The sequence below is a fragment of the Nymphalis io genome, chromosome Z, assembly GCF_905147045.1.
Source record: "Nymphalis io chromosome Z, ilAglIoxx1.1, whole genome shotgun sequence".
NCBI lineage: Eukaryota > Metazoa > Arthropoda > Insecta > Lepidoptera > Nymphalidae > Nymphalis > Nymphalis io.
This window is the reverse complement of record NC_065918.1, coordinates 563940-578549: the sequence shown is the minus strand read 5'-3', so window position 1 is coordinate 578549 and position 14610 is coordinate 563940. Positions and strand designations below refer to the sequence as shown.

General features: G+C 32.3%; 1 protein-coding gene across 10 annotated transcripts in view; it reads right to left on the bottom strand.

Annotated features, from left to right (window-relative positions):
- The window catches only part of LOC126780190 (protein AF-10), a 41264-nt gene extending 29871 nt beyond the window's left edge, over positions 1 to 11393 (bottom strand). For 6 of the 10 annotated variants that reach the window (XM_050504435.1, XM_050504437.1, XM_050504444.1 and 3 more), the window contains exons 1-9: positions 11231 to 11393; positions 7067 to 7214; positions 6792 to 6871; positions 6488 to 6652; positions 6330 to 6405; positions 5432 to 5553; positions 2132 to 2278; positions 1622 to 1715; positions 959 to 1015 (exon numbers count right to left, since the gene is read on the bottom strand). In XM_050504435.1, coding sequence (XP_050360392.1) covers positions 959 to 1015; positions 1622 to 1715; positions 2132 to 2278; positions 5432 to 5553; positions 6330 to 6405; positions 6488 to 6652; positions 6792 to 6871; positions 7067 to 7187 — 862 coding nt within the window. In that variant the 5' untranslated portion in view covers positions 7188 to 7214; positions 11231 to 11393. Of the gene's footprint in view, positions 1 to 958; positions 1016 to 1621; positions 1716 to 2131; positions 2279 to 5431; positions 5554 to 6329; positions 6406 to 6487; positions 6653 to 6791; positions 6872 to 7066; positions 7215 to 11127 lie in introns of all 10 variants that reach the window. The other 4 variants (XM_050504436.1, XM_050504442.1, XM_050504439.1 and 1 more) reach the window with 4 other exon arrangements.
- Between the last annotated feature and the right edge of the window lie 3217 nt (positions 11394 to 14610).

Genomic DNA, 14610 nt, shown 5'->3' with positions numbered 1-14610 from the left:
AATAAGACTTAATTAAAACAAATTAAGCATCGAATAGAATAAGCCTTAAGCATAAGGTATCGAATTTATAATCTGCGATTAAGGCTCAAAAACATTATATTTACGTAAATCTAAGTTCAAGTATATGAATTCTTAAAGTGAATAGGATAGGAGAAAAAAAATCAGTTCATAAATGTATTAAACAATGTGAATGACTTGTAAATATGAAGTAAAAAGGTATTTATTTGTTTATATGTGTTACAAAAAAGCACGTATATATGTAGCACGTATATAGGTGTTATATCTAAGCTAAATACTTTTTATTTAAACTTTTCTATTGGCAATGTTTTGGGCAAGCCTCTGTGTGAATGTATCGCAAAACAGCATTCAAAGTATTGTTAAGTGTCGGTTTGAAGGGTTATTGAACCAGTGCATTACAGGCCCAGGAGACAGAAAATGGGACTTATGCCAACTGACGGCTCATTTGCAAGAAAATACAAAAGAATAGCCTGGACATGTACAACTGCTGGGCTAAGGTCTCACCTCTTTTATTTACGAAAATTTGGAGCTTATGCTCTAATGCATCTAATGATTGCTGGTTAAGATAAGTTGGCAACACAGTTGTTTGCAATAATCCTTATTTATTACAGAGCAAATGTACGTCTGACCGTGCACGTACCGTAATTTGATCGCTTGCTTTTATTATAAAAATTTAAAATCAAATATCAATAATAATATACTCCAGTCAATTCGTGAATAAAAATAATGCTATCTCTTTCTTAGTGAGTGTTGTGATTAAACTTCTTATTTTAACTGTATTAAAAACGTCGTAGAACGAACTATATAATAATTAAAATTCAAAACCCCTCCCCCCACCCGGGAGAATAAGTAACGGGTATGTTTACAATAATCTTATGTTCACCACAGTACAGCCATCTATCTACGACTACATAAAGATTATCAAAGTGTGGGAACCAACGTTTCTCGTGTCTGTGCTTCCGTATAGTGGTCAGCTCTATGATGTCTTGATAGATATCTGCGTCGAATCATTTCAACATATCCAATTAGTTGGCTTATTTGCGAACTCGTTACGTCGTAGGTAGATTTCATTTGAATAGCGCTTAATGATATAACCTTAATTTAAGATCAGACGTAAACAGTCTTGTTTTTCTTTGTATCTAAATAAAATTGGTTAAATCTAGATACGACATTTCATTTTTATTATTCGATTACATAATTATGTCTCGATCGGCTTTGACTTACGTGAAATCTATTTGAAAGACATTTCATATATTTTTAAGACATAGCAACAGTTTTCGAGGCATAGATGACATCGTTTCGGGGACTTCGAGAAATTGTCAAATACTCGTCGTTTCAAAATTTTTAATCTAAAACTGGTTATTACTAAAAGCGGGAGACAAAATGAGCTATTTACTAAAACTATTTGTAAGACTCCGATTATTTTATATGAATTTTAATTAATAAAATATCTCTTGTATGTTTAATTTCAAGCGTTAATAATCAACTAACCTAAATATATCTTAATAATGATACTAATCAAATTAAACTAACGAATTCATACATTGTTTTGTTCAATCTAAACTCACTAGAAATATAAATAATATTCAACAATAAAGCTTACCCATTGGTAGCGGCGCGTTTGTGGGAGTTTTGACCGAATTCGGTGTGTTCTTCCCAGAAGCACCTCCGCTTGAATGCGATGACTTGCGACCGGGCTAAAATACACAAAAACATTTTAATCGAAACAGAGAAAATAAAAATAAGCAGTAGTATTCACTTACGTTAAAAAAAAGAAACAAATATACCATTGCAATTTGTCAACTTGTCATAATTTCGAAAGGAAGCAATACCTTCAACGGAAAGAAGATTATATTCGAAGAAACTACGTGAATATCATCGACTGGGTTTAATGTAATGCTCCAATGTCACAAGTTAGCTGAGACAATTGATCTATCTGCTTTATAGTGTATAAGGTGACGAAGGTGGACGAAGTGAAGGCCCTACTCTCCTGTGTCATCGTGAATTCATATTGGATAGTATATTCGTATGGAATATATATCGTTCGTGTGAGTTAATTGTATGTGCGCTTAATTGAATGAAAGAATTGAGTTTTCCCGTATGTCGCACGTACCCCTTTAGCTTTGGCGGTGTGCGTGGGTGTCGCGCTGCCGGTGGCCATCGGCGACGCCTCGCCCTCCTTCTCGCTCGAGTCGCTCGACTGGCTGTCGTGCGACACCGGCTTGTAGGGCGGGATCGTCTTCACGTTACCGCCCTTTTTCTGTACAATTAACACGCCTTGCTATATCCGTAGCTAAAGGGGGATCCCCAGAATTTTGATAACAGTTACGGAAAAATACGGAGAGGTTTCAGCCAAAATCAGTATTCTATTGTCGATCTCGATTTCGGTTTTGAACACTTCGTACTTTTTCTTCCACGAACTTGCAAGTGACATTCGACTTACGTTACGTCGCGCTCGCCCCTTTTTAGTGACCCGTTCGCCCGTTTGTTCACATTAAAATGATTATATATAAATATAAGTTATAATACTTCAATGCAATATTATTATTTAAAAATATGTGAGATAATGTTTAGTGAGTCTAGTTGAGAATATTTTATATTTCAAAAACACTACAAAACTGTGAATATTACTTGACTGGACAGTAGAAAATTGATTTCGGTTGCTTTCGTAGGTTCTTTCCACGAAGTATTTTATACTTTTACGTCTATTTCGTCTCACGCTGAGCTCTCGTGTGGATCCGTGCCCGTACAAATGTTATGGAGAACTCGATCAGTCTATTAACGTTCCCGATAACACATGCATGAATTGGTAATATGATATACAGCCTATAGCCTTTTAGTTTTTCGTTTATAATCTACTTCCTGTTTGAATATTTTATCCTGTTTGGATTTGTGCATGGAACATTTTGTAATTAGGCGATGATGATGACGTGATATGGTACTAAAAATTGCAAATGTATGTATAATGAATAAATAAAGTATATTTAAACAATAATTATATACAAACAATAAAACAAATCAACCGACTCCATTGACATTATTTTTTTTAAATTCAATGAATTCGGTTAAGACAATTTTTAATGAAATGCGAATAATAATATATTCAGTAGTTTTACAGAAAAAAACCCTTAAATGAACTGTCAAAAAATTGACAAATTGTAATATTTATATCAAAATATAATGATAATATTACATGTTGGTTAATGCGTGCATTATGTAAAGAATACGAGCAAACAAAATTATTATACAAGGTATAGCACAGTGATATGATTTTCTGTACCAATGAATATAAATATATATAGTAAATTACTGATTAGCAAACTGATATTTTTTTTCACAAAAAAATATAATATAATATTATCATGCTTTTTAAAATGGTCGTATTATATGGTTATGTTGATGATCAAGAAAGCGAATGACACGAAATGTCAAAATCAACAAAATTAAACGACAACAAAACATTGACGAAACATAAAAGTGACACACATGAGTGAGAAAATATTTTATTGGCAGAACTATGAGGCGAATAAGAGAAAGTTAGTAAATCAATACTATTCTGAATACTATTTATAATACTATTTTCAATTCTAATGTTATTATTCCACTAAGCACACGAGATAGAAACGAAACCTGTTTGCGTCAGAAACGTTACATCTAGAAATATTGCATTCAAATTTTACCTTGAAATACTATCACAGTGTCCAAAGAAGTTTCACTTCAGAGAATCATTGAATATTAACGAAATAATATATAAAAGTGACAGTGAAAAAAAGGTTTAGTGTGATTGTTTTGAAGTGAGGACTACACGTAAGAGTACCATCACTATCAATACTGCAGACGTAGACGGAACGAACGCCGACACGATAGACACATACACACGACATCCACTAGGTGATACACTATCGACAGTCTACACGCTGTGACCTAAGCCTTCAGAATCTGAAACGCGGTTCAAACACGAACTAATTGGGCTTTAATCTGATCGTGGGAGATGATCCAGCTGACGACGCGATATTATATTTTAATTTTAATTTGGGAATCACATTAATATAAAAAAATATAAAGATGAAGCTGAAATATGCGAGAAATGAACGTTCAGATTACAGCCGAATCGGCTAGTCTCACTTTGACTAACTTCAGAAACTGGAGGCAAAATACGTGTGATAAATAAACCTAAAGACAGATTCTGAAATCAAATCCACTTGCTCGAGAATTAACCACAGACATACTGACCAGCGAACTTTAAGTGTCCATATAAAATAAACAGCGGTACATGGCAGTGAGTGTCCACTTACCTTATTAGTGGTCGGACTTAGTGCAATATCATCTGGGTACCACTTACTCATCAGTTTCTCTAGGTGTGCACGACGAGTAGCCACAAAGAGCACAATACCAAGGACATGATGAAACTAAGTTTCTCGTGGTCGAATTGTTTGTGTCCGAAATTGGTAATATACCTAACAGTCCTAATGTCTACGGGCGGTGGTGATCACAGATCATCAAGTGCTTTGTGCCTTAATCATGTAAGGAAGTAACATTCTGCAAGTGTCCCACTTCTCGCTTAAGGCTTCCTCTCCTATTGAGGGGAAGGTTAAGACTTTCATCCACTCCAATGGAGATTGATATGGATAGATCGTGGCAGAATTTTATTGGGCACATGCAGATTTCCTAATAGCTTTTTCCTTCATTATCTACAAACACAGATTAAGCAACTCAGTGGTGCTTGACCTGGAGGTGAGAACCCGCAATCTTCATTTATGATTCACGTGTTCTAACCTCTCTAATTTTTAATATTATGAGCAAATGACTTCTGAGGGCTTCTGAGCCCTATCAGCCATTTGCAAAGTGCAACATATTTGCAAAGTGAACTGCTTGCATGAATACCTACCAGATTTCGTGTGGGTAGTTGTGCTCAAATAATGATTGACAATCGTTGTGTCTGTCTGACTGTCATTACGAGTTAATCTAATAAATACAAACTTGCTTTTGTCTGGTGCAAATAATTTGCAAGACAAGCGAACGCCTGTGTAACTATATATGAAAATACGCACCAATCTGCTGAAATGTTGTCAGAAAACTTGGAAGTTACTATAAAAATGCCGGCTGCTGCTGGGTCACTGCTACTTTATATAAATATATAAATACATTCAGAACAGGATGTCCGAAAAGCAATTACTCACCAATTTGTTTACATACTTTTCAAAATGAAAAGCAACTATACTCGGAAGTAAAATAATTATCGTTCTACCCCTTCCTAAAAAGCCTAAATTTCGTTCAACCGCTTTGCTTCCTACCGCATTTTATGTGTAATATCACATATTACATATATTAAAATCCGTTTCTTTTAGTCTTCATTCAGCCGAAGTTAAGGTTTCGTTGACACCTTATCATGAGCATATCTGCCGGTACTTACCAGTTTGCTGTAATGATGCTGGCAGTAACCGCAGTATTTCACGTTATCGAGATAGTTGCCAGCTTCCTCGCAGAGCAGTCCGAGGCTCTGGGCGCAGGTCACGTGGAACTGTTGTTTACATCCTGGTGACAAGAACACATTTCATTATAATGAAATAACATTTATATAAATTTACGATTGAGACTTGATGAGTCCAAGTAATCCCGGATACTTCGTAGAGGTGAAAGACATTAAAAGGAAAAACGTGTAAAAAGTATTAAGGGATTAGTTTGACTGCTCATTGTTTAAAATTGTCGAATTCAAACAATTATTTTCATTTCACAATATTTTTTCATTGTTTATTTTTCCGACAGTTCCAAATTGTTACATTTCTTGTGACTGTAATGTCAGTTGCCGCTGTTTACAAAGTATGCATGTCATTAGAAACATTTGTTGGATAGGTATTCGTGCAAACCCGACGGGTAGGACAATTAATGACTGGGTGGTACGTACCTGGTACTCTGAACAGTACGTACTTAGTACAACAAACAACAACAATTTTCTTACCAGTAAGTACCAATGAATTACTGTAAACATGGTACATGGCGTCTTAATTACTACTGGTGGCGGCCGAGACGTAAGAGGTGGTTTATATTTCTAACGATAAATGTGTCTACGGGCGGTGACCACTACTTATAATGTTGCGCAATTGTTTGTTTGCCTTACTATATTCAATTGAAAAAAAAAAAAACCGTAATTCCATTATTCCCTCCTCTGAACAAATGTTTATAAACATGGCTGGAAACAATAAAGCAATTGAAACACAAAATCCAACTTTATTATTATAGAGAAGTGAATATTTGTAATAAATATACTTTTTTTTGTAATCCAATTAGTATAATTAACAAACAACACTTACCTGATTTGTTGCATTGCATGCAGGCACCGGCGTTGGAGCGGTGAGTCTTACCCAGGTCTTGACAAATATAGCATGTCTGGAAAGATTATTTGTGTATAAAACCTGTTGTGCAATTGATTATTAAATTATTGTAATTATTATTAGTTTCCAATATTTACCTTGTTGTAACGTTCAGGAGGAATCAGCCTTAGTACAATAGGCTCCATAGAGGTGACATTTCCAAATCTCACTTCCGGTATATAGAGGGCGCAGACGACATGGGCCCATCCACCAGTGTCTGTTCGCTTCAGTGCCCCAGATTTAGATGGGCACAATTCGCATCTCTGAAAAAAATAAATATGAATGAATATTACAAAAATATTATTAAAAATTTGAAATATTAAAGATAATTCACTGAAGAAATCTCAATATAAAACAAACAAACTTGTGTAAATTTACAATATTATAGAATAATTAACTTACAACTTTGCCCTTTGTCTCCGGACTCTCACATTTTCTGCAGTACCACGGACCAGTTGGTACAGCAATTATTCCATAGCAGGCTGTTGAAAAACATACGTGCAAAATATAAAGAAATATCAACTAAGTAATATATATAACAGTGAAAATGGCTCCTACAGAGTAATACCATACTTAAGACCTCAAAACCTTTAATAATATTTATAATTCTATAACTTTAGCATCCCAATAAATTTGTGGAGTGTACTTATTGTAAGTTTATTAAACCGAGGTAGTACCTTGATGCACTGCCACAGTACAGCCATTGCCATCACAATAGACCAGCGGGTTGTCTGGCCAACCGCGCTCGTCTGAGCACACACAGCAACCGCCAACCATCTCCTTCATAATCTCCTTCATATTGAAGGAAGCATTATTGCACTAAACCTGTTCACAATAATAACATTATAAGTATCATTACAAAAAAATACATTATTATTATGATTATGAACAAAAACATCATATAAAACTAAGACAAAAAGGTTCTTAAGCAAATTTCAAAAATTTCCTTTAGGAAATTCCTTTAAACAGGATGTCACACTTATTGATATTATTTGAATTTTTTAAGTGCTTAATTGTGATCATGTCTTATGATCATCAAAACCAATATATGAAATAAATAAAATTAAATAGTTAAAAGGATCTTTTTAAAACAAACTTTCATGTAACCCATTAACTTAAATACAAAAAATATACTATTTAGCCAACTAGATTGTATTGGTACCAAAGTGTATGCAAAATTTAAGCACACTCGGTTGAGTGGAACTGGTTTAAAATTTTGTAAGAAGATTCCATTCGCAAGTACTAACTGGTGAAGTTAAATAAAAGCTTGTTATAAAAACTATTTTCATGCAATATGGTTGTGAAAATGTAGATACATAAAAAACAATGGAATTTATTTAGAGTGCTTGATCAACAAAGAATGTTTGTGTATTGAACTTAAGATTGTCTTATTAATATTTCATTTAGAAAACAAGATTATATCAACTTTTTTAAATGCCTAAAACAACTTTCTAGAATTCTTTTAGAATAATATTGCTCTATTTTAAAAGTATTTTTACTTCAATATTTAAATATCTTTCCCAGAGCAATAGGAATGATGTTTACTGATAAAAATATATTTTTTACCCATTTATTAAAAATAATAGTGATAACGCTGTTTATTTCTGTTAAAAATTTGATTGGTTTAGTTGGTTATATTAGAAATGTTTGGACCTAAGAAATCTGTGAGATGTCTTAACAATGAAATCTTTTGGCATTGGCATCCAACTCCCTCACATAATATTCTATGCTCTGCATCTCTAGTCCATTTTGGCTCTGAGGTTGAAAGGATATCATATTCAAAAATGTTTATGGACATGCCTGCTTTCTGATCACATATTTTAGTAACTTTAAGGTCACTAGCTTGCACAATTTGTTTGTTTTATACAGAAGGGATTTTGATTTATTTTCTTATCTCTGAATCTCTTATTTCGACAATTTTCCTGCTTTACAATTTGCTAGTTCTTCTCTATAATTGTCAGCATGCGAGCAAGTTCAGCATCCAAACACCGTTAAACAAGGCATGAATCTTTATTATTTTTTCCAGACTAGTGTTTTTCCACCGCATAGCTATTATTTTGTACTTTGACATTGAGTAATGGGGGCAGATAATTTTCTATATGATGATGATGATATCCTCCTGACCGATTTCGAACACGGCGGCCAATATAAAGAGATTAGCCAACTGCGCAGGACATATTACAGTGAACAAGTTTGTGCGCATACACAGGTGCAATCTCTATTTCCTCACTCTCAATCCGATGACGGCAATCCGATACGATTGGAGGACCAACGGATCTCCGTGCTTTTTGGGGCACGGGAGTTAATACTTCCAACTTTCAGCCTCCGAGCTGAGAATCTTCGACAAAAAAATCCAATAACTTCCTTTTTTTATCTGGCCACTACACGGAACAACACGGCAGTTATAATCTATATTTCATCTGTATTTATTTTTATTTTACTTCCATGTCGATACCACTACACTGAAGTTCTTTCCAAGAGTTTGTCAACTATGACTATTACGTCGCTGTTAAGACCTCTGTCTTGATGACCAAAGATATGCTTCAAAACAGCATTTGACAGCTTATTATATATAAGGGGATAACATGTCTCCTAGTCTGACACCTGTTTATATAATCCTCTTTTTATTTTTGTCTATGCAATTTTCTTCATGTTTTTGATTTATCTTATGCTATTTTCTTTAGTAATTCGGTCATTAAGTTAGCCAAAATGTTGATACCGCGGCTTTGAATAAGGAATTGATACTCTTGACTAGCCATTAACACAGATTTTTTAGCCAAAATTTTCTTGTCTGGCCCACACTTCATCTTCATTGTATTAATAAATATTCCAGCTTTATTTTTTTTTCACCAGACAATAAATTCCTATTATATATTTATACTAATACCTACTTTTCAAAGGAGTCAACCTTTTTGTACATCAATTGGAGAATGGAAAAAACATAATGGTGTTTTTTAATATTTTTGATGCATTTATAGCCTCTGGCGTGGCGTCACACGGTTCAGACAATCAGTTTTTTATTTTAAAATATTTTTTTATTATTCATTGATACAATTTTTTCCACTCTCTATTTTCTTAGACTAGATCAGATACACGGTTAATATCCACCACTTTTGAATATTCGATGAAGGCAACATATAATAGCATCTGATAATTAATTGTGTTTTTCCATGAATTATTAGATGGTGTGGAAGCGAATTATATTACAGTTGTTATTCCTGAATTCTGAATTCTGCTCGATGATTTATTTATGGAATTTTAATTTATAATCTATGCCCATATAATATTATTATAAATAATGTGTATAATCTATGCCCTCAAAACACAATTTTAAAATTTTGTTTATGATCTAAAATTAATTTTTAAATTTCCAAAATGTTACTCTCAATTAAAAATAAAATTTATTACATATTGTTAAAACTAGAACTTAATCAAATTAAGATAAATGGTGGTTGATTTTACAAAGATAAATTCAAAGCATGTTAATTTTATTGAAATGTAGAAATAATCATATTTTTACCATTCCTTGAGTAAATATCAATACTTATAATAATATGTTTTTTTGCCACAAAAAATTGTTTAATTACCATTGTTTTTTCAATAACTGCAATAATATATTTTAGAATTATTATTTAGTATTTTTTTAAAAACCAAGCAAATTAATAGTGCTGTCTTTCAGCATTTTGCAGTCCTCATTAGAATGAAAGCCATCGGCTTTTGTTCTAAGCTACCAATATTTTGTTATTTAGGTGTTTTGTGTTAAAATGACTGAATGATAGTAAATAAGTTAAATGTTCGGCTCACTACAAAGAATTTTCTAAGCTATCTTCAATTTTAAGCTTCAATAGTGTTATTAATGGAAACTTCTGAGATATAACAGCATGGCATCTATATTTTTATAACTCGTACCTTATAATTTCTAACATAACATTTGAGTTGAATTAATTGAATATTTCTGATAAAAGATGAATTTAGTCTTATTAGATGAAACTCCAATTGCTAAATTTATTATTATTGGGCACCAAGCTGAATGGATTCAGAGATTCAGCTAAACTTCACTGTATACTTTCATACTACTAATCAATACATTATTATTGATTAATAAAATGATTTTAGTTGGTGTTACATTTAGATAAAATTGATATTTGTTTTTTTTAAAGCACAATATTGCTAAGATTTGGTAAAGCAAAAAGATAGAACTGTTTGTCAACCCACTGGGAACATACCAAGCATGGGATTCAATATTAATAAACTAAAACTGATTTTAATAATATAAAAACTAATATGTACCAGAAATAATATAAGAGTCAAAGAAAATTCACTCAGAATGCACTCTAAAATTAATAACAGGTAATCTAAAATAATATTGTTTTACACTTTGTCTTTATCTACTATTTTATTTATTTAGATTATTACTCGTGCAGACAGAGCCGCACAACCATTCGGTTGTAACTTGTAAGCACAACTGTTGCTTGATATCTGCACTGTGCATTGGTCCTGCACCTAATCAATAACTTACGGATTCAAAGCTGCGTGGACACGCGTATTATGAACCTCTGTTACATAATCATAATTTTTCAATTAACGGCGCAGAAAATTAATGTAATGGTAACAGATAAATGTGTTATATGAAAAAAGGAATAAATTATAGTTTCGATCAGACCTGCCGATTAATGGATGAAATATGTAACATGGTGGTGATGAAGATGCTACTTCCATCGAATTGTTATATATTTACCGAAAAAAAAACCACATCCGTTCATTGTTGAGGAATATCAATATCCCGGCACTACTTATTCATTCATCATTTCTTTCGATTATTGACAAGCATGTCACCTCACCTGCTCCTAGCGTTATTGTATAAAAATGAAGTCAACACACGCGATATAAATTCATATGAAATTTGACTAAAACAATTATTTAAAAACAATAATATAATCAGACCAAATTATTGTTAACACGCCTTAGCACTATATTACGATCTTTACTTTGGCTTCCATTAGACACAAGCCATGTTGATTACTGATTGGATGCATTTTGTTTTGTTGATGCAAATGCTCGGAGGCGTTTATGAAGCTAGCTATATATAAATAATTTAACATTTTGTTTTAAAATCAAATTATTAAATGTTGTAATGATATTAATTTTTTATTTTGTATAGTCATAATAAAATTAATAATTTTTTCGAAGCATTTTCTATAGTAGCATTAGAAAGAGATACAGCTATTCATTTCATGAGAAACAATACCTTTAAGCCGTGCAGTGTATTTATATTATTTTAATAATCGTATATTTTCATAATAAACAAAGAAATTATAAAAATAAAAATAATAGAATGAAATATTATTTAATAATAATGTAATTGTAATCGCCACAGCAACATCATCGCAACATTAGAGCCTTGTGGATCCTAAAAATGTGCAAATCCCTCATAAAATAAGAAGCCCAAGTCCACATTACAACAGAAAGTTTTCACTTCTCGTGGTTTTCATTATCGAGTCATCAATTATTTTGTAATTGTTTTTTTAACTTTATGTAGAAAGTGAAAAGAGCTTCAATATCATAAGTGTTACCACACACTAAAATAAGTACCTATACCTGTATCGAGTAATATATGGGTGTACATACATCAGATCGGTTATAATACTGCTACTACCACCCAGTAGGCCAATACTGAATTTAATATTTTTTATACAATAGGTGCGTATATATCATTGAAATAATTATAATAAAGAAATTTCAGCAATGAAATCAATAAAGTACTTAATTTCTGCAAAGCCAACGTAGAGTATTTTAATCTCGAATAAGGCGAATATATATATTTTAAACTGGTTAGTTAGTAGGAAAATAGTTATTTCAATAAGTAGGTACTTAATATCATAGATTTAATTGAAATAATTAAAATAACTAATATTAAAGCCACAATAAGTGAAAAATGTTATTAAAAACAAACGTAGATTTTACTAACAATTATATTCTTTCCGAGGATTGTCAATAAATAGAATGAAATATCGACGAGCGCTCAGATTTTGTTCGCATTAAATTATGGTTAGGGAGCTGGCGAACAAAATGACTAAATGATTTGCTCCAGTGATAGACACTATTAATAGTGACTATTTATAGTATAGAACTAACTAGAAACATTGAGAACCGCGTCTTCCACCGTGGTAGCGCTGCATTGTCAATTGTCAGTGTTTTGAATTTGTAAAAAAGGTGGTACTATTTATTCGATCGTCTCGGCCCAAACGCAGTAGTTCAGATTTCTTCAGTTCCATTTTAGATATCTGACTTTTGTAGTAATCTATTTTAGAATACATGTACACCGCAGCTAGATCTAAATTGTTGGATAATTATCACTATGAAAGTTTACAAAAAATAGTATTCAAGTATGTTGCCTCTCTCAAACTACAGCGCTTCAAAATGTTAAAAAGGCATTCTATGTAATTTGCTCATATCTGAATGTCTCTTGTAGGAATGCTTACCTTACTTATAAGAATAAAGAAAATCGATGATGAGGCATCCGGACATCTAATATTTATTTATTTATTTATTAGATCACCAACAAAGTACACACGAATACATGATAGCATACAGTTCCTAAAATAAAAATTAAAAGAAGTAGTACCTCAATTCCACGTGATAACTGCATAAACAATAAGGCAACATATACATAATAGCACAAAAAAAAACAAATAAAAGACATATCTAAATTTCAAGTTACAAAACAAAAAAAAAGAATGAATAAAAAATTAATAAATTAAAATAAAAATAATAATGAAAACTAATATGGATAATTAAGTATTACTTATCAATTCCATTATGGACCTTCTAAACATAAGTATATTGTTGGTAGAGATGTTTACATCCTTGCCCATGTCTACGCAATTATAGGTCTTTATAATTCTATTTATAGGTAAACCTAATATGTCTAATATGTCCTAGGTTCGATTTTGAAGCTTTAGTTTTAAACAATTTACGCCTGTTCAAGCGTAGGCATTTTGTGGGCGCGGAAATACAAATAAGTGACAGTAGTTTTGGACAGTCCAAAATACCATTAATGAGTTTATACATAAAAAGGCTATCCAGCCAGCATCTTCGATCAGCAAGCGATTTCATTTTTAAATGTATTAACCTATCTTTATAGTTTGGTTGTAGCCAACCCGTTTTTATAACATAGATGCCACAAGAAACGTTTCTGAACACTTTCTGATCTTTTGGAATAAACATCATAGAAGGGATTCCATACAACGCTGCAGTACTCCAGTCCGCTGCGGACAAAAGCAAGATATAAAACATGAGCAAATCATATACCGAGATATTCGCCAGCTCCCTAACCATGCAGACTAAAATCACACGTCACGCCATGACATAACAGTTTACCACTCAAGTAAACAGATGGCGTGGTATGACCGGTATCAGCTCACAATATTTTAATTCTAAAATCTAAACATAATTTGATATCGGATTGTAAAAATTATAATTACACTTTCTACATTTAAATTTAACGATACAGTGTGAAACATAACATTTCCCTTTCTCCAAACAAATATAATTGAAGTAGTAATAGAACAATGAATACTATTGAAAATACTATCTATTTATTCTTCTTTATATCTATCTATTTAAACAACCGTATTATCAGTTAGGTAATAGCAGTAAATGAACCTTTCAAAGACATACGCCACTTATAATAATTGTTCCGAATTCATGTGCCTAACTGTTACACTTAATCCGATTGGCAGAATTTATGTGCTTTTGAGTTTTCCACGAACAATATTAAACATAATAACATCCTATATTACCTTAATTCTGTTATCGATATTTAAGGGTTTATTCCTGATTATACATGAAGTGTAAATCAAGAAGCAAATATGAGAAATTGATAGCATAGTACTTTACCCTTTGTTTCGTTATCACAATCGAAGCACTGTTAATAGCCATCGCAATGTAATAAAGGCGACAGACGCGGACCTTACTGACTTCGTGTTTCTAATGATACAACATTAACAACTCTTAGGGTGTGCCACATGAGCGAAGCATATAGTTATGAGTAGCTAGTAAGTACTTAGTAGTAGTTTTCTATAACTTCTTCTTTGTTATTTATTTTTATAAATAATTATAATATTGAATATTCAGTCTCACAACTACTACCCACACGAATACTAATTATTTTTATTAATAACTGACTATCGGATTATACCTCATTAAGCGCTTCTTAAGC